This window comes from Cottoperca gobio, chromosome 4 (assembly GCF_900634415.1).
Source record: "Cottoperca gobio chromosome 4, fCotGob3.1, whole genome shotgun sequence".
NCBI classification, from domain to species: Eukaryota; Metazoa; Chordata; class Actinopteri; order Perciformes; family Bovichtidae; genus Cottoperca; species Cottoperca gobio.
Window position 1 is genome coordinate 6,947,033 of NC_041358.1, and position 25,695 is coordinate 6,972,727.

The window sequence follows — 25,695 nt, forward strand, 5'->3', positions numbered from 1 at the left end:
TTAGTGACCTTTGGTACTCTTTTCGATCGAAGTTTAAATATTTTGCGTAGTTGTTGTAAAGCACCTGTTTCTCTGCAGGTTCAAGATCTCTTTCTAGCAGTTCCTGGTATATCTGCTCAGCTTTAGCCTGGCCCTTAGTTGACTTTGCGTATATATTTGCAAGGTCTATTTTCTTCACAAAGGAAGAATGAGGGTAAAGTGAAATCACTTCTTTATGGAGACTGATTGCTCTCTCTATCAGGCTTTGTTTTGGGCGACTGTCCCTGAAAAAAATTATCTTCCATTTGTAGCAGAGTGCAGCACATCGCTTCAGATAACGCTCATCTGGATGTTTTTTAGAGCATCCTCTGCCAAATCAATGGCCTCATCAACAGATACATAGTTTCTGTAAACTCTTAGTACAGCTTTCATACCACTGTAGCTGCTGACAGGATTTATCAAAACCTTAATGGCTAGCTCACGTGCTTCATCTTCAATTATTTCTCCTTTCTTAGCACATTGCACGAGGTATTTAACAGCGAGATACAAGTTTTCTGGATCCTGTTCTTTGGCCATTTTCATTTTCTCCAAGATGTCAGCCCCCAGCCCTGTGCTGCTGTGCTTTGAAGCATTCTCTAACCCTAAGACATAGCTGGTGTGCCACTCCACCATGTCCGGCTGCATCCTGATGGCTCTCTGGAAGTAATCTGCAGACAGCAGCTTTTTGTCTGCACCGAACTTCATCAGAGTCCAGGCTTTTTCAGCGTAGATCTCTGGGTGGAGCTCGTCCTGGGATGGAGATGGGTATTTTTTCATCAGGGCGTCGACCTTTGTCAGGTAAGCCTCACTCTCTGCTGGGTCTCCCAGATGGTGGTGCAGCCAAGCCAGGTTCCCGTAGTTCACCACTAACCAGGGACCCTCATCTGCATTTCTCATCTGGCAGAAGGCCTCTGTGGCCTTGTTGAAGACACTCTGGGCTTCTTCAGTGAACCCCAGCTTGTATTCAATGAACCCCCGCAGGTTGTAAATGTGACCCTGCCAGCTGTTTCCCTCCTCGGTGCCGATGTCCTTCAGATTTTCACTGAGACGTAAAAGTAAGGACCTGCTAGTGTCCAGATCCCAGGTGAAGTGGCACTGCAGGGACTCCAATTTGGAGTTTGTTTTTTGACTCTGAGCAGCACTGATGGAAAATAAAAATAACAATTATTAAAAACACATCATCAGTAGGATAATGTAATAATCTCTAAAGTTTTCTATGTTTGCATAACCACTGTTCATATCATGTGGAGAAAGGGAGGAAGATAGAAATAATAAATACAAAATAATTGCAATACACATTGTACTATGTTTGAGTGTGTACGTGATGAATAAACATGATTAGATAGACAGCAAGGGGCAAAGTAAGGTAAAATAAATGAAGCAGCAGTAAAAATGTGGAAGTAAAATGATAAAGGGAAGGAATGGATGAAGAAAGGAGTGTCACATTAACAGAAGAGGAGGGAAAAAGTAGTGAAGGAGGCCAGAAGGATGAAAGGAAAGACCAAAAGGGATGAGGTAAGAGATAAGAAAAGATGGCTGAGAGAGGTAAGGAAGGAGGACACAAGCAAGGAAGGTATAGAAAGGTAGGAAGAAAAGTAAAGTAAAGACATTGAGTAAGACAGAAGAGAACAAGGAAGACAGGAAGGATGAAAAGGAGCAAGGGAAAGAAAATAGTTATATCAATAAATTAAATAGAGTTAGGCATTTCTCCAATTTCTCTACCATAATTATATCCAGTGGCGTAGCTAGGCCTATTTGTTTTAAAGCCCACCCAAATGAAAATCTAAAAATAAAAAAGTGCATTCACGTCTCATGCTCCTTCTTGTGTTGAAAGGGATTAACGCTATACAGATATTTTTAAATATTGTTTCCAAATCGCCCCAAAACTCCATTTCATACTTTACAATGTAATCTACCGGGCACTAAGGCCCTGGGGAGGGGAGAGATGGCTCAGAGTAAATCAAGGGCGCTAGGACCCTGGGGAAAAGGGTGCCGCCATAGACTGTATGGGTGTAGCACAGCTTTGATATCATGATAGATATCTGTAACTTCTGACGAGTCATGCTGGAGACCAGAGGTTGACATTTTGGAAGATGCACTGTGTGAAATTGTACTAAGTTATTAATATGTGTTAGCTCCTTAACTTTTAATAACTCTAGGAAAGGGAAAAGTGTAGTAACATTAGGTCTTCTATGTTTGTTGGTGTACTGTCAGTAGCCAATAGAAACTGGCTAGCTACAGAACAGCTAACGCTTGTTCACTATGGAAAACAATTGTAAGCAGGAAAGGGTGAAAAGTTATTCTAACAATCATAATCTGCCAATGTTCATTGATCAGGTGGATATAAGAAGAGTCCTAAGGAAAGGTGGCAGCTCTGCCACAGGCAAGCAGCAGCAAAGAACAAGTGATCATGGAGCCAACAGAGAAATGAGCAATTGTTGGATTAAATTGTAATAGGCCACAGTACTAGCTAAATAAATCACTAATGAAAATACATTGAAATTTACTTTAGTGTCTCGATCAGTTAATAAATCATTGTTTAAACTTATTTTAAAGGGTCATGCAGAAGGAGAGGCAGATATATTTTTCATATTAGTGTTGAGAGTTGTGCCCCCTCCCCTTACCAAGACCACAAAGTTCTATTAGATCTAGCATCTTAATTTTGCTCTCAAAGTGCACCAGATGCATACAATTCACTTTAAAATGTTTTAAAGATTATGCCCGGGGGAGCATGCCCCCGGACCCCCCTACAGGATGTGAAGTTCACCCTACTCCTAAGACATGTCAACACGACTAAGGCCAGGTAACATGGACCTGGTTAACATGACTAATATATTGACGACGCAACCAGCACAAAACACTATGGAGTGGCTTTGCTCAGTGCAAAACTCCCAGACTTACTTCTCCATTATCATGCCATCTGAGTTCCTTTAATGGTGATTGTATTACCATGCAGGTGCACACAGCTCCACCTCACCTCTGGGCTAATCCCACCCAAACTTGAAAACCTAGCTACGCCCCTGATTATATTCATGTCAGTGTGGAATAAAAATGACCAGAAAACGTAAAAAATAATAATACACACTTTAAACTCCCTATAAGGAAAATAACAAGACACACAGAAGAGACAAAAGTAAGTCAAGAATGAAGAAAGAAGGGAGGGAATTAAAACATCCTCAGTTAACTTCAAGGATCCATAATGTCAATATTTGGGGATCTATGACTCAATAATAAGACATTCAATAAATCCTAATTTAACTCATTAGTTACTCCTACAATAATATGCAGAAGCAGCTTCTCACCTCATCATTCAGCTGTTTCCTCAAATCAGCAGTTCGCTGGTAAAAAGTCAGATAAGTCCAACTCCTGCTTTGCTGTAAAAGATAAGAAGTTGTTGAGCACGCAGCTTTATATGTTCACACTGAAGTGGAAGTGAATGTCTGACGTGCGCATTTTTGTTTTGTCTAAACACGCCTGCCTGACTATCGTTTCCCAGGAATAGAAACCTACTGCCACATATCATCAGTCGTTTCTACTTCTTGATGAATATGATGCCACACCTATATTCAGAACAACAAATGTCTCGAGTTTCTCAAAAGTCGAAACTAATGTCAGAGGCGGGGCATTTGTGTTGTCGTAACAGGCCTTCACTTTCGTTTTCCTGGAATGAAAACATACAGCCACATGTGAAAAAACAAAATGATGACTCATCAAATATTGCCATGATATTTCCCCTCAAGAGGATTTAATGTTTTTCTTCTTCTTCTTGATGCTATAATATGATGCCACACTGAGTGAAATATTCAAAACCAAGATGCTATATTTTTTTATGAATGCATCTCCTCATTAAATAAACATTATTAAGATGTCATGTGCATTATCTTAAACACATTTCTATATTAGGTATATAGTCTTAGCCTACACTTGAGCAGCGGCCATCTGCAGAGTGTCGGTGAAGAGCTGTAACGGTTCCCTGGACATCTGCTTTATGACGCTCTGCTCCCACCTCCTGGTGTTGCAGGGTAAACACAGGTGCAATTAATAACATGGCCGGTTCCATTTAGATGCTGATCAAATGTTTACCCTGCAATGACATGGCTGCTGTGAAAAAGGCAATCCGTGTATCATTTTTTATTATTTTTTAAACCAGCAAACAGAAAAGAGACTGCAACGCTTTTTTATTTTTGCTCTTTATCTTACTAAATGGTTCAAATGAACTCTCGGAAATAGTTTCAAAGCAAAAGCCCCAGCAAAATTCATGTGATTGCTCCTGAAAACAACGTGTCTCCGGTGGGTGGAGAGTATGCATCACTGGAACCCTACTCCGGTTTGATAGTAGACACGCTCGAGAGTGGGTTGACATGAGCATTAACTTTCGCTGCCTTATCACTCAAAGACAGTCTTTTACCAGACAACACGCTGGTTACTGATTGGACGCTGCAGCTAATCATCTCAACATCACTGGAGTTTCATACCGCAGTGAAGACAGATCACAGACTAAACTCAAGTGCATCACTAAAGTTTTGTATTTTTAATGTTTTCTAATTCACCACCTTGATAAAGATCTGTGTTAATTGTAGATGTAAAGAACAAAACGGACCACAAATACCTTTCTTCATTTATAAGAAAGAAAGAAGAGTTCCGCCCTCCCCTCGCCCCTAATGTCCATGTGACCATTTGGTAAGTTAAAGGGTTAACAAGCTAAAACAAAAAAAGCATTGCAGTCACTTCTGTTTACTGGTTTAAGAAAGAAAAACGGTTGATCCCGAAGGTACACGGATTAAAGGCCTATAGTTGAACTGAAAAGCACTTCGATAAAATAAGCAGTTTTAATTGTTTCATCTTTTCATTTCATTTGACTTTTTGAAATGTATTTATTACTATAATTTTATACTTATATTATCATTAATATATATATATATATATATATATATATATATATATATATATATATATATATATATATTAAAAATATATATTTATTGTATTTTTTTAAGTAGTAGTATGGTAATGTGTAAAATCAGCATATTCCGGTGATGCTTATCACGAACATGCTTTTTTTTTTAATGTTTTCTTTTTTCATTTAAATATTTGTATATAGGCCTATATTATTTGTGTGTGTTACGTGAAGGTTCTAAAAATTGCATTTGATTGTGTAAACCTGTGTTGTAAAATGACAAATAAATTAACCACGTATTCTTGTAATCGAGTATTATGTTGAAGTCTGTTCGGTTCAACGACAGAATTCAACAGCAGTTTACGTTTACAAACTGCGCAGTTTACGTAAACTACGTACGACAGAACATTTCCTGCGTATTGCTGTAGTTAGCAATGGCGGAGCTCAAAGAGGCAGACGCCGCTCAGCTACACCAGGAGGACGTCGATATCAAACGTAAGTAAACTACACCTGCTTGTCGTTTCAACGCTAAATTTGGTACTTAAAAGTGGGGAATTAATTGTGGTATAGTCATTATCTGCGCTGTGCAGCGAATTAACGGAGAATTTGAGTTTGTAACAGGTTAACTAAACGCGGGCCTCACCACGGAGCTCCGCCATGGGACCTAAATAGTCAACAATAACAGCGACACAAGCGCTGGGGCTAATATTAGCTAAACCATTATCGTTAGCAGTTACCCACAGTAGTGTATCTCTTATCAGAGGCTTTATGTGAGTGTTGGATTTGGGTTTTACCCCACAGTTTTGATTGACACGGTCTCTTCACGGAGCTGCACTACAGGACCTCTCAGTTTGGACATCAACTGTCCGTTTTATTAACGGTTAAATGTCCGCGGAGCCGTTGGCCCAAAGACGTTGGGTTTAGTTTTACAACAAAATTAAATAAAAAAACAACGAGCGTTAGCTCAACTTCTGAGGATGGTAGGACTTAGAAAATGATGCAGTCTATGGAGCATAGCAGGGCTGTAGTCTGCGGCAGGTAGTATTGTATAACGTTCGTGTGTGTGTGTGTGTGTGTGTATGTATGCATGCATATATATATATATATATATATATATATATATATATATATATATATATATATATATATATATATATATATATATATATATATTAGGAAATAATGAGGTCATAAGACCCTCATCCCCATCAGAAGTTGACTTAACTTGACTTGTCAAAAGGTTTCTAAATTTGTTTCAATATATAGTTATATCCTATATCCTACTATGATTGGTCGTGTCCTCAATTTTATTTCTGTAAATGTGTTGGTTTTAACCACAGAGACGAGTTGTTTTCACTGTGCAACCCTGTGTTAAAATTACAAATAAGGAAACCTTGTAACGTTGTAATTATCTCCACCAGAATGATGTAGTCATATTCCTAGTACTATGGATGAGGCATTAACAGTGAAACATTTGAATGCAAATAATATGAATCAATTGAATGAATAAAATAAAAGGTGTGAAAAAGATGATATAGAAAATGTTATGTTTTTTTAGTTTGGACTCATCCTCAGTGTTAATAACAATGTGGCTACGGCCATGTGTAAAAACTAAATTACCTGTAACTTAGATCAGTGGTTTTCAAACTTTTTTGCGGCCAAGGCACACCAAAGACCAAGACAAAATCTCAAGGCACACCTGTGTTCATATCCGGGCAAAATACCCTCTATAACACATAGTATCACTGTTATCACTCCGTGATTTTTTTCTTTTTTTTATAAGGCCTATTGTTTCTATATTGTGAAATAAGTGTGTAGAACAAAGTACCGATAAAGTATTTTATCTTGGACAAAACTCATTGCATTAAGCAGTTTCTTTGCGTTGATTAGCAGATAGTATTATGTTCTCAGGGACTAGCCTACCTCTATTCACTGACTTTTAAGGAGGACATTGTTCAACACATGATAGTGGATTAAAACTTTCTTTAAAGATGGGTTTGTTCTTATTTTATTGAAAGACTTGGTCTCTTGTCTCTCTTTGCTGTTTCTTTTGGTAGAAATATGCAAACCATTTACTTTCACCAGTTTGAATGACAAACACTGCCAGCAGTAGGTTTTAGGGAGCCAATCCATTAATATTTAATCCACAACAATTTCGATAATTTAATAATAGTTTGAAGTGATTTTGTCAAGCAAAAGAAACATACATACTCTACTTGAAGTTTCTTCATTGTCTCAGAATTCTATTCTCTGTTTTATTTCACAGTAAAGTGTAAAGAGTATCTTTGAGTTTTGGGCTGTTGGTCGGACAAAACAAGAACTCCTTGCTTTTCATGATTTTCTGACATTTTGTTGTTTGAAAGATTAATGATTCAATTAATCATCAGTTTAATGATTGATTAACAACAAGTTAAGCTGAACTAACTGGTTTTTCAGTTTTTTTGTGAACTGCCTTTAACTGTGTAGCTGACAAACACTCCGTAAAATAAACAAAATAGTTAAGGGAACAATTTATTTCCCTTCCTGTCTGTGTGTGAAGGTGAAGAAGGTGGAGATGCACCATCAGCTGGCGACCAAGCTGCAGAACAGGCAGAGAAGACTGAAGCTGCTGCAGACAGCGATGCCAAACCCTCAACAACAACTTCTGGTGATTTAAGAAAAGCTGTTTGTGTGTTTTGATCAGTTTACATCAATGATATCTTCATACCATCTGTATTCACTGACTTCAAGGAGGAAACTTTAATGACCTGGACTTGAACTTTACAGATAAATGTTTTCTAAAAGTATTCTCCTTTTTTGCAAACAGACAGACACGTCTCCATCCAAACTAAACTGGATGGACTGGAGGTGCTGGTTGACCTCAATGGTGGTGAGTTCAGTTTTGCAGTAAACCTTCATCATTCGTCTCTTTTCTTGGGCTGTACAGAATGTCATTACAGAAGCTGTGACTATTTTATGACCTCATCATCCTAAAAAAATGATACCACACTGTTAATACAGGTGCCTGCCTCTCTTTGTGTGCGGCAAGTGGGAGAGAAAACACTTTTTGACTGCAGTAAAAAAAAAAAAAAAAAATATGGATTAAAGCAGTATTTGTTAGGTAAAACATGTTGTGAATTTTGGAATTGATTACATCGATCTATTGTTGAATAAATGTTGACTTTACAACACGCTGGAGTTATTGGAAATGTTTGGATCACACAAGTCAGATACAATCCTACGTAGCCACCAATAGAATATGATTCTACAAATAGCATACTACTAATAATATTGTGTAGCCTAATCTTAGTCCTCAACTGTGCCAAAATGCTCTCTTTAAACAGAATGAATAGACATGAAATAAAAGAAGCTGCGCATCATTCAAATGTTGATTTTGAAATCAAATGTTACATATGAATGAAGCTTTAAGCTATTTTCGGAGCAGCCCTGCTGTTTCTTTCTGTTTTTCTTATTTTGATAAAAGAAATCAGATAACATAGAAGAAGAACGTGAGGACATGTTGACTACTCGATTAAATAGTCATGAATCAGACTCTATTATGATAATTGATTTAACTGTTTAAGTCATTTTTTTATGCGAAAAATGAAACTTGTTTAAGCTTCTCAGTTGGTACATTTTGTGGCTTGAAGCTTCTTATCATTCAACTTCATTTTAAAAATACTTTTTATGTTACATTTTACAGAGCAAAGAATTAAGAAAAATTATCTGCAAATTAATTTAATGAAAATGATCTGTAGTTGCAGCCCTGCTTATTGATTTTGTGTTTTCACTCATCAGCGGGACGTAAGTCGTGTCCTTTGTGTCCTGAGGAGAAGTTTAAAGCCTGCTACAGCCACAAGCTCCGCCGACACCTGCAGAACCTGCACTGGAAAGTCTATGTGGAATTTGAAGGTAGGAATGTGAAACACACAGTCGCACACTGATGTTTGGCGATCAGGTCTGGCTCACAGTCAGTGTTCCAGTTCATCCCAAAGGTGTTGAGGTCATGAGGACAAGCTCTTCCACATCAAACTGGAAAAACACATTTGTTTATGGAGCTGGCCGTGTGTCATACTGAAACAGGAAAGAGACAAAAACAAACTTGAGGGAAAGTTGGAATAATACTGTTGTCCAAGAAAATAGCCACACAGGCAAACACTGTCAGTGAACATTAGTGTTGAAAGAATGACAATTTGTAATATCAATTCATCATTTAAATCTCTTATCGAGTAAAAAATATCAAAGATTTATTGGATTATCTGCTTTAAAAAAAGATTCAAATTGTTGTAAACATTAAATTGATTGCTTGAGTTATAGAGTAGGAGCATACTTCTTCCTACTCCTTTTCTGACATGTAATATTTATTAACGTTGTTTGCTGTTAATTTTATTTGTTTGTTTTTAGTTTTACTTATTTGTTACATGTTAATAAATAAAATGTCTGTTGGTCAGAGAAAATAAGCAGTTTTAGGAACTAACTTTGGGCATTAATCATTATATTTTTGTATATTGTTTTAGTAAATGTATACTGGTAGCTATGGGGCCTCGACCCTGAGAACATACTGTATATTGCAGACATACAGGTCTGAAAAAGTACACAAAGCTAATGGATAATGTTTCCCAGATCTGTAAACCTATATACATTTGTGTGAAAGTGACATCTAATGATATCTTGGTCTCATGAAATCATCATATCCTAATTCATAATTGTTTACCTTTAACAGGCCAGAGGATGTGCATCTGCCACCTGCCCTGCAGAAACCTGAAGCCCAGCCTCAGTGGAGATCAGGTGAGAAATTAGACACACAAACTGTCTGCAGATCAAGTTGCCTTCAGTCTGGAACAAGAAGAGCGAACACTGTTGCTCCAAGCTGCACACCACAGAGGAAACTCAACTCTCACATAAATCTTGTTACGCTACAGTAATACTTAATTTTAAGGGTAATGTGAGTTCTGCTTTGCAACTTTCATTTTGAAATGTAACCTCAATATTGTAAATCAGAAAAAAGATACTGGTTATTTTCTCTAAAAACTAAAATACATAAATTAAATGAATGTCTCCAATGTGCTTCCACCTAATCTCTTCACTTTCTGAAATATACATCCTTTATTCAGTCTATGCATTAACTTTTCCCAATAATTTCTGAGGTAAATTGTTGCAAAATCGGGATTGGTAATTATTAAATTTAAATACATGTCCTGCAACATGACAATACTGAGAAGTAGCTGCAGTTCTTTTCTTCTTTCACCGCTAAAATTTTGTTTCCTTCACCTGATATTGTTCCGTCCAGGCCTCGGGGAGACACGTGGCTCACTATCACTGTGTGGTGTGTTCTGTCACCATCGCCCGCAAGACGGACATGATCAGCCACCTGAAGCGACACGTCAACAAAGGAGAGACTGAAGCCAGCTACTCCGGGAGCTCGGACGTGCAGTTTGAGGAGCCGGGTAATAAACACTGACACCATCTTGGCACAACGTGCTTCACTGGATACACCTGAGCCGCTATGGGGACTCACAAGGAACAAAACAGAACAGAATAAATTAAAACAGAATAGGTCAGATTGAACCAACTTTCAGTCGACTGTTGGGGCGGAAAGTTTAAACTCCAAAAAATACTAAATCCTACACTTTCATGTCAACATCCAAGGTCTGTAGATCATGGAACCGGGTCGCTAAGTTTTCGTGCAGGGTTTCAACCAATGTTGCATTTCGGCTTGTCCACTTGCTTTTAGCAGAGAGGGAAAATGCGTTAATTCTCCCTTTTGAAGAAGTGTCTTAAACAGTTTCAGTTTGTTAACACACGCAAATACACTTTGCACTAGGTCAGGCAGCATTTTTATATGAATATGAACTCTCCCACTCTAATAAAACGTCCTATGTTGGTCTTCATATTTTCGCTTAGCTGTGCATTTTTCCCCTGCCATTTTAGGATCGAACTCAGATGGTCAGATATTGTTTACTCAGTGATAGGTTTTTCCCCCCTCGAAGGTGATTGGTTCACTGCATCGCAGCCATTTTCGTGATTGGCTCTTGGGCCACATCAAAATTAGATGCACTGTCATGCTCTCATACTGACAGCACACATACACACACTCACAAATAAAATTTGATATGAACTGAAGAGCCGCATGAAACTGGGCAAAGAGCCGCATGCGGCTCGAGAGCCGCGGGTTGGCCACCCCTGCAGTAGGGGGTCCTTAGCCTGAAAAACGTTGAAGATCCCTGATATATACGCTGTGGCAACACCCACAATCTTCCATCCTATGAGAGACGGCTACTAGCTGAGTGTAGGTACAAATACATTTACACTGCCACTGTCCCTCCTTCTGCTGAAGACATGATTTATGTCCAAACGTTGCTACTTATTAATAAGCTCTTAGTTCCATGTGCTCGTCCACATCCTACCTCAGTAGTCTCTCTGCTGAGGCATCGCTTGGAGTTGGTTAATCCTCAGAGATTCCTTTGTCCTTGTGCAAAAAAATACAAAAAAGTTCATGATGCCGTGATGATCTTTCTGTGTCCGTCTTTAATGTGTCTGCAGCGCCGTCTGGTCAGCCGTATGAAATCATGAAAGAACTTGGAACCAACGTTCAGCTCCTCCCGAACCACACCACCCCGCAGAAGAGCGACACCTATTTCAACCGCAAGATGAAGACCAACAGGTCGGCTTGCACACAAGACGAGTGCTTACAAAAACACATTTATGTAATAGTATGTAAAGTGTGATTACAAACATCCATTTAATCAGAGTTTCATTGTGTGTTTTAGGCAGCTGGTGTTTTGTTCGTTGGCAGTTCTGGCGGAGGAGAGAAACCCGCTCGAGTGTCTGGATGCTTTTGGAGCCACTGGTGAGATTTAATTGACCATTTTATTCTATATTACGTTAATATGTTACACTGATCATAAGCATCATAAATCACACAATTGTCGCTTTAGCTCGGAATTATTTTCTCCAAATGATCTTGTATTGTTAATATTATGTCTTATTTTAGTGTAATACATATCTGATGTTCCTCCACCTTTTTGTATTTCCTGTGTCACAGTTTGAGCTGTAATAAAATCTACTGTGACACAAACCGCAGCTGCTTTTTGCAGTGATACAAACCTGTGGTGTTGTGATACATTATTACGTATGACGTGTAATTTAGCCCAAAGATGTTATTAACTAAAAACAAGTGAAAAAAGTCTTCCTGCTGTCAACTTATTTCAAGAACTTAGCACGTTGACTCGATTCTAGTGGAGTCAAATTCCTGCGAATAAGAGGAATTATTTTACCCTCTGAAACAACGTGTTGATTAATCTATCAGTCGATTGTCATTTGTTTTTTTGTTTTTAGACTGTAGGTCGAACCAAATAAGTCTTTTAAATGTTTTTTGTATATATACATATATTTTATTTATAACTTTTCCAGAAAGAAAAGACACCAAACATTGTAGTATTAACAAACAGGAACATTACCTGCCTCCTTCCAACTGTCCTCTACACATGGGAGGAAGAGCAGACAAGTCGTTCGAAGTTGTAATTCGGGAAATTGTGATGGACATTTTCAATTATTTCTATTTTCTGACATTTATAGAACAAAAGAGTAATTGATTAACGGAGAAAAGATGAATAATGAAAACGATTGTTTGGTTGCCGTAGTTTAAAGAAAGTAAAACATTGAATCTGAAAGACTTGTTAAGACAAATGTCTTCTGTGTGCTGTATGTGTCCTGTCTCTCAGGGATTATGGGCCTCCAGTGGGCGAAGCACCTTCGTAGCGCAGTCAAAGTGACCATAACCGATATCAGCGACACATGCGTCAAAATGATCAAAGAAAATTGCGAGCTCAACAACATCCGGGTGGACGGAGGCTCGCGAGGCCCCCGGGGGCCCGACGGGGCCACCAGCGAAGTCGAGGGAGCGCCCGTTGCTACGGTGGAGGTCGCCAAGATGGACGCCAACGTCACGATGCACCTGTGGCCCTTCGATTACATGTAAGTAGGAAGATTTTATCAAGTTTGTAATTTCGATTATTTAGAGTCTTTAAGTAATACATTCTGACACGTTTGGGTGGAAAAGAGTGAATACAAATCGTGTGTGTGTGTGTGTGTGTGTGTGTGTGTGTGTGTGTGTGTGTGTGTGTGTGTGTGTGTGTGTGTGTGTGTGTGTGTGTGTGTGTGTGTGTGTGTGTGTGTGTGTGTGTGTGTGTGTGTGTGTGTGTGTGTGTGTGTGTGTGTGTGTGTGTGTGTGTGTGTGTTAAAGCCTGATATATCTTCTTTTTCAGAGCCATAGAGCTCCATTGTTGTCCAAAAACTATTAATAACACGTCAATGAGGCACACTGTTGTACTGGCTGACATGTTCCTTCATTACCATGAACACACACACACACTGTAGTTTATTCTGACTATATCCCACATCTACCGTTAATCTGCCACTTAAAATAGTCTCCAACAAATGCACTATTTCCTCCTCTTTGTTTGATAAAAATTTAGAGAGCAGCTGTTTTGGGAAATTGTTTAGCTTTTTAAAATCTTAAAAGTATATATTCATAACCCATTTTTACAGACTTCAGTAGGAACCAATGGGCTTGGAGTTGAGAACCACAGACAGGAAGTCTGAAAGTATTGAGAGACAGACTGACATGTTGGTTTGAGTCGGAAAACATGAGTTATTATTGGACAAATATAGACTAAATATAAACTCTTACATTTTTTAAGTTTTCATTGCTTGTATCAAACATTTGCCGACTACAGTAGTTTTGTAGTGGCTTGATTTAAGAAATATTATCAATTGTTATTTATTTTACCCCATTATTAATTTACACATTTTGCTTTTCTCTAAACGGAGCGTGGCCTGCATGCTACTTACACTTTTACTACACTTTTAAACTTTTACTTCCTGTTTTAGAACCTTTTATATTGCTGTGTGTGTATATATATTTAATGACTTTATTAATCACTTCTCATTAAGCGTTTACTACATTCCTGTTTACATTCACACAAATATATAATATTATATATATGTTATATTTTATCCCTATAGGTTAACTGCAATATTTTACGTCTTATTTCAACTTTTTTTTAAATACATATTTAATGAGCACTGTTGGAGGGAGCCTGAGATTTTCATTCCCAACGTCATCTGCTTCTCTGTGATTGTTGTGCATATGACAATAAATAACATGAAACTTCAAACATTAGGGTTTTTTAAATTGTGCCGAATCAAAGAAACTAAAGCTTCCTAAATATTTGCTGTGAGTGATTTGAATCTTTTGAATCTTTCAGTCACTTGGATCCGTTTGGGACGGCAGTGAACTACCTGGATGCTGCGTTCAGAAACGTGCGGAACCTGGGCATCATCTCTGTGACGTCCACCGACACATCCTCGCTGTACTCCAAGTCTCCCAACGTCACCCTGCGACACTACGGCTGTCACATCGTACGCACTGAGTACTACAAAGAGCTGGCTGCACGCATGGTGGTAGCCACTGTGGCCAGGTATGACGTTACATTTTGTAGTGTGTTTGTCCTGATGTTATACTGCGACCTGAAGAAAATGTAACCCTGAATTCTCGCTGTCTGCTAAAGAGCGGCGGCTCGCTGTAACAAAGGCATCGAGGTGCTGCTGGCGGTGGCGTTGGAGCATTTCGTCCTGGTGGTGGTGAGAGTCCTCCGAGGTCCCACGCAGGCTGACGAGTCAACGAAGAAGTTACGGAAACTGGTCCACTGTCAGTGGTGCGAGGAGAGAGTCTTCCTCAAACTGGGAAACATGGTGGACGGTGAGTTGGTTGTTGTAGAAGGCCGGCGTAGTTCTCTCCTCTCCGCTCGATCGTGAGCACCCCTGCACTTTATGGACACAAGTATTGGACCACTCCTCTAATCATTGAATTCAGGGGTTTCATTCAGTCCCATCGCCACAGGTGTATAACATGAAGCACCTGGCCCTGCAGTCTGCCTTTACAAACACTTGTGAAAGAATGGCTCGTTCTAATGAGCTCACTGAACGTGGTTCTGTAATAGGATGCACCGTTGCAACAAGTCAGTTTGTGAAATGTCTTCTTCTTGATATCTCTCCTTGATATTCCACGATGAACTGTAAGTGGTATTATTGCAAAGTGGAAACGTGTAGGAACCACAGCAACTCAGCCACGAAGTGTCAGACCACATGAAGTTACAGAGCGGGGTCGCCGAGTGCTGAGGTGCATAATGGGTGTAATGTGTAGGTGGCCCAATACTTTTGTCCATATAGTGTATGATGATCTTATAGAATATGATGCATTGCTGTAGATTAAACTACCCAACAGTATATAAAGGAGTTCAAATTAGTACAACCATAAACATCTACAGCAGGAATATGCGACATACACATTAATGTAGCAGTAATATTAATCCAATATATTAAATATAAATCATGTCTTATGTTGTGTTTCCTCCAGACACGCTGCCCTGTAACTGTCAAGGAAGTCTGCCTGGGAAGACGGCAGTGCAGCTGGGACCATTGTGGTAAATCACTGCACACAGCAGCATCAGTCACAGACAGACACACCCCGCTGAGCTGTTAAGATACACTACTGTTCACACCTCCGGATGAATGCTTGATTGTCCAGTCAGATGTCTGGGTGCACCTCTCTATATGTTTGAATGGTCTTTCATGCTTTTAGGTTGTAGAAAGTCCTCTTTACAAATAGATGTTATTTTGTATGAAATCACAGTTTAAACCGCTTCAATCTAAACACCGAGTAGACTGCAATAAATAATAATCAAGGGTCACTTACGCTTTCCTTGACCTGAAAACAAATTCAAAATCCAAGTTCCAACAGTATTCCTGTCATGCAACACTGTGGGGACATCGACTAACTGGAAGTTTGAATCATTTCATTTCTTCTTCTTTTGACGCCAAAAAACTATTTCAAATGTACACAATGTATTTGGTGTCTGAATTATACAGTTGTTTATCTCTAAAATAGCCCTAATTGAAGGATCGAAGAAAAGCATTGCTATAATAGGTGATTCCAAACTTTTCAATAGTTGTGTACGTGTGTGTGTGCAGGTCTGGTCCTCTGTTTAACACGGGCTTCCTGAGGAAGATGCTGTCGGCGGCGGTGAAACACAGCATGGATGACATCCAGCCGCTCGTCAAAACTCTGCTCTGCGAGTCTGACTGCACCACCCTCAAGTCTTTAGTCCATGGGCCGTCCGCTCTCACCAACCAGGGTGAAACATCCCCCCTCTCTTCTGTAACGTGTGATGTTTGTATGACAACACGCGTGTTTACAGAATATTCTGTTTCCTCTCTGCAGTGGAGTGTGGAGTCGTCATCAAGAGCCTACAGAGGGGAGATGAGTCGGGTCAGGTTGAGCTGTCTGGTGAGTCACAAGTGTTATCAGAATCAGTTTTATTGGCCATGCATGTTTACACATACATTGAGTTTAACTCCGAGTTTAAGTTGTCCTCAATGTACTTTTCCACAGAAATAGACATACATCTCAAAACAGGGACAACAAAGCTGAGCGAAGATAAGAAATAAAATAAATGTAATTACGTGACAGTTCATTTAGCTGACGTAATGTAGGTGTAGGTGGAAAAATAGATGTGAATATATAAAAAGCAATGAAAAAACTATGTAATGACCTGAGTTTGTACCAGTTGGAATTGTAGCCTTAAAGAGGAACTCCACATTAGATCGTTTTTTTCCGTCGTATTCATTATCGCACAGATTCTTGTTGTTGGATTTGTACCAACAACACTCATGTTGTGTGGAAAACCAGATTTGGGTTTAGCTCAAAAGTAGCTTGTACGTGTCTCTTTGGAGTTGAAAGATAAGATAAGATGGAACTTTAATTATCCTGAGGAGAATTGTTGTGCAGCAGTTGCATAACAAAGAAGGAAGAGTGCAAATACATAGAGGTTTTCATATAAAATGCAATATATATAAAGAAAAAGATCAACATTAAGATGCAAACCAAATCTATACAATGCCAGGAATGTGGTTAACTGTAAGAATAATACAAATATTAACTAGTGAACAGTAAGGTGCAAATCCAAAATATACACAATGTCCATGACTTATAAACAGGTTAAACGGTAAGGATCCTATATATATGTATGACATGACATAAAGATGCGTATAGGTTTGCTTATAAGTGTACATTGTTAATTCCAAATGTTCAGGAATTATAGCCCTGATATTGCAAAAAGCCACAACCTGTGGCTCTTCCTCAGCCGGGACACGTTCAAAAAGCAGAACACTGGCTGACCTGCTCTTTTCAACAAATAATATAATGACTGCTGTAGTAATGGTATCAAATACCAAAATACTTTTGGTAGTAAAAATGGAAAAAGGCCATAAATGACTGGAGCCATGTTTTTTTTGTAAAAGTGACTGATGGGGACACAAATTATTTTAATTGGTCCAGTATTGAGTGACAGCGCTGCAGTGTAATCATAACGGGCTATTCCACAACGTGAATGTACGTCCACTAAAAGTGCTTGTTTTTGCCAATGACAGGGTCAGATTGTTATTATATGTGTCTGACACCATTATGGAAAGAAGACCCTAAAGAGAAATAAAACGTTTTTCTTTGTCTCAGTTCCATTTATTGTTGCCCCTCTCACACGTCACCACTTATAAAGCAAAGAGAGGCTTATCTACAAGGAAAACTGTGTTTCGAACAGACCTGTTACACTTACTGTTGCTGTCCTCTAGAGGGCAGTGTAGCTCAACTGCACCCTCAACAGAGAACTTACAATGAAAATGCTCTGCAGTGAAAACCTACATTTGAATGACCTCTTTAACCTCTTAAACTCTTAATTTTACCCTTAAAAAGTTTATTTTACTTACAGAACAGCATTTCCCCACTCTATGACAGTTTGACTTACTGTGTACTCTATATTTCCTTGTTCAAAAAAGGAGACAAACTTTTTCTGTAGTTGCAGCATCACAACATTTTACGTTATATACACGTCTCCCCAAAATCCAGACATTACCTGCTGGGTTTAGCAGAGATTGACAATAATTCCTCTCAGTTTAGGTTTCTGTTCAGATCTAATTTTCAGTCTTTCTGCAGGGAAGAGGAAGATGGGAGAGGAGTCAGGGAATGTAGTGAAGAGGATGAAGTCTGAGGCTTCTCTGGATCACCCGCCCTTCTACTACAGCATCCACCGCCACAGCATCCGAGGAATGAACATGCCCAAGTAAGTGACCTCAACGAGCCGCACTGTTGCATTGGGTGACATGTTCCTTCATTACCATAAACACACAGTGTAGTTTGCTTTGACTCAATCCCACTAACACCGTGCTGCTGCCACAAATACTCACTAGAGCACCAGATGAGGATTCATCCGCTCCTGGAAATGGTTCCCAACTAATGCTCCATTTCCTCCTGTTTGTTTGATCAAATCTACAGTGAGCAGCTGTTTTAGGAAATTACTGAGACTTTAAAAACAATGTAGATGAAGAAAGATTTATGTCTTCAGTAGGAACTAATGAGCTTGGAGCTGAGAGCCACAGACAGGAAGTCAGACAGTATTAAGAGACTGAGTAACATGTTGTGCTCATAGAATAACACCAGATGTATCCTTTAACATACTGAAGATGTTTTAACTTTAAATACACACATAAAACCACTGGAACATTTTATTTATGTTTATTATGTTTCTGCACAGGTTGAACAAGTTTCTTCAGTACCTGACGGAGGCCGGCTTCAGGGTGAGTCGGACCCACTTCGACCCGACGGGGGTTCGAACCGATGCCACGCTGGAGCAGTTTAAATCTGTCCTCACAAAGTACAGCGTCCCCACGTACACTAATGCCACCGCCACTCAGACGAGCTTGAGCACGGAGAAGACGGTGTGAGAGAAACGTGCAGGAACGAGGTCGATTCACACAAAACCTTCCACACTTTGAAAACAAAACCGAACTGCTTGTCTCGTTTCTACTCCACATCTACGGTTTCTATTAACCTAAACAAAGTTCTGACTGCACTGATATCTAAAAACAATGTGGACATGCTTTTACTGGAACATTTCTTTAATCAAACCAAAACTGATGTGGATTTTACATTAAAACTTTATCCACTGTTTCTCTATTTATTTCAGATTTCTCATGAAAATCTACAAGTTGTTTTTTCCTTTTGTTGCTGGTGTATTGTCTTCTTTTGTTTCTCCTGTGTTATAAAAATGTAATAAAAATAATTCTGCAATGCCTGAATTTGCTGATTTCTCAGGTATGTAATGTCCTGTAATTCTTAATTGAGCCACATGAAATTGCTCTGTTTCATCTGAGAGCGATTACAATCTATTAAAAGAATAAAGAATTGTTATTTTTGTTGCATAAAGGTTTTTCTAATTTTTTTGTAATAGCAATCTAAGTCTCCTCAATTACAAATCCATTAACATAATGCAAAGCAAGGCAAGTTTATTTGTATGGCACCTTCCAACAAGGTAATCCAAAGATAAGATATAAAAGGCATTAAGCAACGAAACACAGGGCTACACAAAAAAGAAAAATCAAACAATAAAAATGACAGTGCAATTCATGAACAAATAGTCCCATGTTTAATTAAATAAAATGCAGTGGCAAAGAGAAAATGTTTAACTGCAGTACTGGTTTCCATAATGATAAAAGCATAGTTCAACTTTTTAAAGTCAGCAGGTGGATAACTGATAAGTAGCTGTGACGCCATTTAGGAAAAACAGAATCCATACTGTTCAAACTCGTCAGAGATGACGTTTGCAAAGTTTCCCTGGATTTATGGCTTTTGCTGGTGACGATGCAGCTAAGGAGTCAGACACTTACCTCGTCTGTGTGCTGGAGATCAATATGTCAGGGTGAAAAGATGATTTCATTTGACTGTATTTGTAATGTTTATAAGATGGATCTTCTTTGCCCTGTTGCCTCTGCTGATGTGGACATTGGACTTGACTGCTGGTTCTGACCCTCACAGGAGAACCGTAGTCGAGGAAGATGTATTGAGATCTGTCACTTAAGTTAAAGTAGCAATACCACTCTAGAAGTACTCTGTTACAAGTTAAAGTCATGCTTTCAAAATATTATTCGCATCACAATATACTCGAAGTAAAAGTTCTCATTATGCAGAATGGCCCATTTCAGAAAAAGAATATTATTGGATTATAATTAGTGACTCAATGTGTTCATCACGGGGACATATTAGGCTAATTTTCATACTTGTATTTTGAGTTTCTACGAGAACATATGAACATGCTTTAACCTTCAAAAAACACATTATGTTTCTCATACAGTCTGTCTGAATGCACCTGTCTTCACCCCCTGTCTGAAACACTGTCTCTTTAAGCCGCCCTCCCGAAATAGCTCAGTCTGCTCTGATTGGCATATGAGAAAAATAAGGTGCACCTTTGCAAAGGCCTGGGTGGAGATACTCAGATAGGGTGGTGTTAATTCTTATAAGCATGCATGTGATGTAGGAATTGGAGTCAAATCTGAAAGACTTGTTGAATCTCTAACTGTCTGGGTCGTCTTATTATCTCAGTGTGTGGGTTGGGAGGCACTCCAGATACCCAACAGTATGTGCACACACATACTGAAAAAGTCAAGTTAATATTGCAGCTAGTAAAGGTGGAGCTTCTTTTTTTTACATCTACTGCTACAAAGCTTAATCTAAAATAATGCATCATAATTAATTAGTTGATTTATATTTTGTTTTATTAATCTGAATCTGCAGAGTAACTAAAGTTATCAAGTAAATGTAGTGAAGTAAGAAGAACAATATTTCATATGCAAGTACCTCAACATTGTACCTAAGTACTGTACGTGAGTAAATGTACTTAGTTACTTTGCACCGCTGCAATACATAAACTATTTTCAGAAAATGAATGATTAACTATCTGAGGGCATTAACTAATATTTTGATGGCAGAATTTACCGCCACAATTATGATATTTGATCTAAATTAAATTGAATGGTGTCAAATTGTTGTTGAATTACGTAATTAAAGCACCTGATTACCCAGAGCATCATGGGTGATTCATAGCGGTAAAAAAAAAAGTGAGCTAGCTTTTCTGGCTGGACGTCACTGAATGACACAGTGTTCAGAGGAGGGAGGAGGGCGTTTTCCTCCTCCCTTCTTCGCTGCTGCTGCAGATCGATGTGACGGTGCTTGTACCTGAGGACTGAACCTTACCTGTGGATCCTCTCGCAGCAGCAGCACCATGGGGATCTCCACGTCCAGTCTGCTGGATGAGACCAAATCCAACTACATCAAAGGTAAAATTAAAAAACCCAATACAAACGTTCACGTTTTGGAGCGCGTTTTTGGAGCGAGGACGCACCGAGCTCTCCCCGCGTTTGCTTTAACATACGGCGTCTCTGTTGATTTTCTCAGTAAACTTCCCCTTCTTTAGCTTTGTGTTGTTGTGAAGCTTCACATATGATTGTTAGTGATAAGTGGATATCGGTAAATTAATCAAAGAAGTGCGTTTTCCCCCCTTTTGCGCTTCAGGGGAATCTGTGAATTCCAGCTTCTTGATCGGAATGTCTCATTCAAATCGAGTCTAGATCTCATTCAGCTGACAGTTTCCGTGGAAACAAACAGCCTATTATTTTCACCTGAACTTGTTTCTAGAGATCTAAATCTGTCCGTCAGGCTGTCTGTTTTCTTTCCACATAAATATTTACCTATATTTAAATCCCCCTTCCTCCAGGCACTTTTTCTGACAGATAATAAACTCTGGAGGGGATTTAATGCTGCTGCCAGTGTTTTCAGATCAGCTATCTGTGGGGCTGATCAGGTCACTCCTGCCTTTCCAGTCCTGCAGGGGAAAAAGAGAAGTGAGATGGGAGAGAGTGCCAAGACCTGTTAACCCCTTTTGTCTCCTGTGCTGCTGGGTGTGTCCCTGGGTGGATATGTGCAGAGGACAAAAGGTGCTTCTGCTGTTTTCATTGTGTACACAGTGAACACTACACAGGTGGGGATGCTAACAGGTGTTCATGCTGGGATGCTGGCCTATCAAAAAGCTCAGCTGAATTCGACTTATTTGAGCAAGAAAGTTGGTTTTAAGGAAGATTATGATGATGATGATGATGATGATGATGATGATATTTGATGTGCTTGATTTAAGAAGAAGCAGGAGTTTTGTTTTGTCACCATAGTCATATCTTTCGTATAATCAATGTTAGAATAACGGAGCAAGGATGACACAGTCAGCAGGTCCCCACATATCCAGCAGAGACCAGCTGACTGGAGGCATATTTCTGTAGTAGTATGGGCTGTGTCGATGCAGTGTGGATCAGGGAAGCTACTCATCTTTTTTAACGATTAATCTGTTTGTTATTTTTTTTGTTATCTTGATTACTGATTAGTCAACATCAAAAAGAAGTGAAACCCTTCACAATTGCCAACTAATTTTCTGTTGATCGATTTAATCGAGTAGTTGCAGCTCTAGTGTGGATGCATTTATGTTCTGGAGTTATGGATAATGCTCTCACTTTGGAAATAAATTCCCCCCTCGGGCTCAGTAACACCTCTGGGTGTCTGCACACACTTTGCCCTCAGCACTCGGGCTAAAGCAAGAAACAATCTAATGTTAAAGGGTGTTGTTTGGAGACACACATGCATCTCTTTTGTTTTACACCTGTACAGATTTAGGTGAACATGAACAGGTTTTTATTTTTCTGTTGTTGAGATTTGGGAGGAGGTTCCCGCAGCGCTTTACAGTGGAGGTGTCAACAATGAGAGGAAATGACTGCATACATATGACTGATATTAAGCTTCAGGGAAACAAGCAGCAGAGACTAAATGAATCCGGATTCAGCTCAGCAGGTGACGATGATTAGTCAGATTGTACGTTCACTTTGTGGAATCAGAGTGGCTTTAATCACGGCACAACATCAGCAACAGTAAACCTGTTGTGAGAGGCACAAGTCACCACTGCAATGCAGGTCAGACACCAGACTGACGTTAGTTTGATAATCATCAGCTGGACACACATTTTACCCAACAGTGTGCATCAAACAAGTGGGGTTGTGAGGTACTAATCCATATTCAGTGTATGACCTACGGTAGATGGCAATCTGACCGGAGTACAAGCACCAAAGTAAAGCAATGTACTGCTGTGGACGGGGTACGCTATGTTTAGAATATTTTCCCTGCTGTACCTTGCCGTCAGACGCATAACTGAAGTCGTTACATTTAGTGATGTCATGTCTCTGTTCACTGGCTGCTAAGCTAACGGCTAATGTTAGCTAGCTTTCCTCCTGCTGATTTCAACACATATTTGTTGTTCACAATGTAGCATTATCAGGGAAGAAATATGAGTTCCCTGGACATGTGGATAGTGAGTTTACTGTGTTTTTCTATTGTCCAGGGGACGGCAGTTAGTTTCAAACCCTTACGGTAGGTTACGACCGTGCACTACGGCACCTGCGGTACTGTAGAAAAATGAGTACCATCAAGTTTTCAGAATTTTGGCATCGACTATGGCTGTCTGACTGCAAAGTAAAGCATTAAAAATATTCTAAATATAGCGTACAGCGATGGATGTTTTTAGGTGGCTAAATGCGTTTTGCTGCTGCCCCCCCGTCCACAGCCGAACATTGCTTAGCTTCTGTGCCGTAACTCCAGTCTGCTTCTCTAAACTGGGGTTGTTCAGACCGCCATGTAGCCTACTGTAGGCAAGTCCCTCATACAACCCCACTTTAAAAAACTCTGAGCTATCTCTCTATGGTTGGATATTGAACGGCTGGACTTGTATCCGTAGCCCCATTTTGATGACTGCGATCAGAGCGTTCTAGCGCTTCATTCATGAGTCTGACATGAGTCTAGAAACCAGGTGTGTAGGATTGAGGCCATTTCTGGCTTCTTGGGTCACGTGAACAACAGACGGGGTCAATGCTCTGCAAAACCACACCGTTGTAAACAAACAAAATAAAGGTGAAAAGTCAGAGAAAGCTGAGAAAAAGGTTAAACACAAACAAAAGAGAACAAAAAACAAAATGGCAACAATGATTTTAAAAATGCAGAATAAGCTTGTGGTGTCCCTTTTTAGATATTTTTGTTGTACTCAGAAAAGATAAATAATCTTCTGTGAAAATATCTCCGTGTCTGTTGTTGATGTTGACACAGATTGCCGCTGCTGTTGCCGTGGTTACAGGACAGAGTATCATATGATGCAAATGGAAAAAGTAAAATTATTGATCCTATCCCACAGTTTCCTGTGAAGTGGAAAATCATGGAAATGTGTTTTATTTTTGTAGATTGTAGTCGTCACTGTAAACACCTCTGCCTGCTGGTAAATAAGATGCTGTATGGTCATGGTTAAAGGAAACCCGACTCTCTTGTTTAATGGGGTCCTTTTGGGTAATGTTTATCTCTGGCAGCTCATGTAGTTCTCTGTTGTAGAAGCAGCTCAAAGACTCTGTGAGGAGTCTGTGCATTCATGTTTGCCTCCTCAGTTTTTCCTGGCTGGCCGTTTAGTGGATGGCGAACTCACAGCATCGACACAGTGCGTCCATTTCTTGTGGTGAAAACATTCCTCTCTTCCAGTCTTCAGCAGTTAAGTATGTGTACTGGGCAGAGGGTGGGGTGGATGTGTACGGGAGAGTTTGTTGAGTATTTGGTGGTAGTTTTCTGGGTTGGGTTGGATGTCTGCAGTCTGCAGTTCAGTTTTGGTGGAGGCTGGTCCCTCCACACATTTGTCCTCTTTTGTGTTTGGGCTGTAACATTTTATTTTTCTTTGGTTTCTAACTCTATCTGACATTTTTTCGTCATCATCCAGATGGCCTAAACAATATAATTGCTGAATGTAACGGGGCATAACGTATATTCTATAAAACTGTCTATATAACTTTTACGCCGTTCGTCTGACTGAATGCATTTGATGAATAAAATTCACAATAATTCTAGAGCTGCAATGATTAATCGATTAGTGGATCAACTGCAAAATAATTGGCCACTATTTTGATAATCAATTAGATTGTCCACAATTTAATTGCTCGCGGATGCCATCGTTCTCTTAGACCAGGGGTGGGGGGCCTCCGGGCCGTATACGGCCCGCGAGACCATTTGATCCGGCCCTCGAGGTAATTCGTAAAAAGCACGCAAAACAAATCCACTAGCAAAAAGAACTTGATGGCAATATTTTAAATGGGCAACTGACTGTTTTTCTTGGCCAAGGTCAGGGTCCTTGAACACAACACGAGCGGAAAGTGTCATCACGTGGTCACGTCATGTCAAAAAACTTCAATATTAAACGAGACGGTCATTGACCTCAGTGAACGCAGCATGGCGAGTGTAAACAAGAGAAAGCTGGATGTGGAATGTCGCACTTTTCAGGAGAAATTGGACGAACGATTATTTCTATGTGGAAGTAAAAGGCCAGTGTGTCTAGATTGTGTGGACATACTTGCGGAGATGAAAAATAATCTTGAGCGTCATTACTGCATGAAACATGCCGAACTGCACGAGCTGAAAGGACGAGTGTGTTCGGATAAAGTTAACGCTCTTCGGCGGAGTTTGGCCCAACAAGCAGCTCTGCAGAGCGGAACATGACAACATGGAGAGATAGAGAGGTAGACCACCACACCAAGAAAAGACTAGTCCACCACTGCTGTGCAATTATCACTGCCATGTGCAATACTCACTTTATTTTCTATCAACCACTTAGTACTTATATTATTTTTTATTCTATTTAATTATTGTGTACTGCCTTTTTACTTCATATGTTCTTTTGCTGTGACAAGATACATTTCCCCGTTGTGGGACTAATAAAGGATTGCTGATAAAACAGAAAGAATACATGGATACAAAAGTTGCTTTTTTGCACAGCATAAAACAAAAGTAA

General features: G+C 39.5%; 3 protein-coding genes across 3 annotated transcripts in view; 2 read left to right on the top strand and 1 right to left on the bottom strand.

Moving 5' to 3' along the window:
- Nucleotides 1–168: 168 nt before the first annotated feature.
- LOC115007583 (interferon-induced protein with tetratricopeptide repeats 1-like) lies at nt 169–3,522 on the bottom strand. Its single transcript, XM_029430518.1, has 2 exons — nt 3,321–3,522; nt 169–1,159 (listed from the first exon to the last, which is right to left on the bottom strand). Exons 1-2 carry the CDS (start codon nt 3,326–3,328, stop codon nt 310–312), a joined length of 858 nt encoding a protein of 285 aa, XP_029286378.1. The 5' UTR covers nt 3,329–3,522; the 3' UTR covers nt 169–309.
- A 1,668-nt stretch (nt 3,523–5,190) lies between these two features.
- trmt1l (tRNA methyltransferase 1-like) lies at nt 5,191–19,088 on the top strand. The gene is made up of 16 exons (XM_029430506.1): nt 5,191–5,410; nt 7,455–7,562; nt 7,722–7,784; nt 8,693–8,806; nt 9,618–9,682; nt 10,185–10,341; nt 11,438–11,558; nt 11,665–11,744; nt 12,619–12,871; nt 14,164–14,376; nt 14,467–14,657; nt 15,315–15,381; nt 15,929–16,092; nt 16,179–16,244; nt 17,946–18,072; nt 18,544–19,088. Exons 1-16 carry the CDS (start codon nt 5,350–5,352, stop codon nt 18,731–18,733), a joined length of 2,040 nt encoding a protein of 679 aa, XP_029286366.1. The 5' UTR covers nt 5,191–5,349; the 3' UTR covers nt 18,734–19,088.
- Nucleotides 19,089–20,791: 1,703 nt separating this feature from the next.
- The window catches only part of niban1a (niban apoptosis regulator 1a), a 37,830-nt gene continuing 32,926 nt past the window's right edge, over nt 20,792–25,695 (top strand). Inside the window, exon 1 of the mRNA XM_029430452.1 lies at nt 20,792–21,121. Within this exon, the coding sequence (XP_029286312.1) occupies nt 21,067–21,121 (55 nt within the window). The 5' untranslated portion in view covers nt 20,792–21,066. The remainder of the gene's footprint in view (nt 21,122–25,695) is intronic.

What these genes read in the sequence shown, in the direction of transcription:
- trmt1l (XM_029430506.1), top strand. Translation starts at nt 5,350, where the DNA reads ATGGCGGAGCTCAAAGAGGCAGACGCCGCTCAGCTACACCAGGAGGAC. An exon ending in GGAGGACGTCGATATCAAAC is followed by an intron (nt 5,411 to 7,454) that starts GTAAGTAAACTA and finishes CTGTGTGTGAAG; the next exon opens with GTGAAGAAGGTGGAGATGCA. An exon ending in CGAGGAATGAACATGCCCAA is followed by an intron (nt 18,073 to 18,543) that starts GTAAGTGACCTC and finishes GTTTCTGCACAG; the next exon opens with GTTGAACAAGTTTCTTCAGT.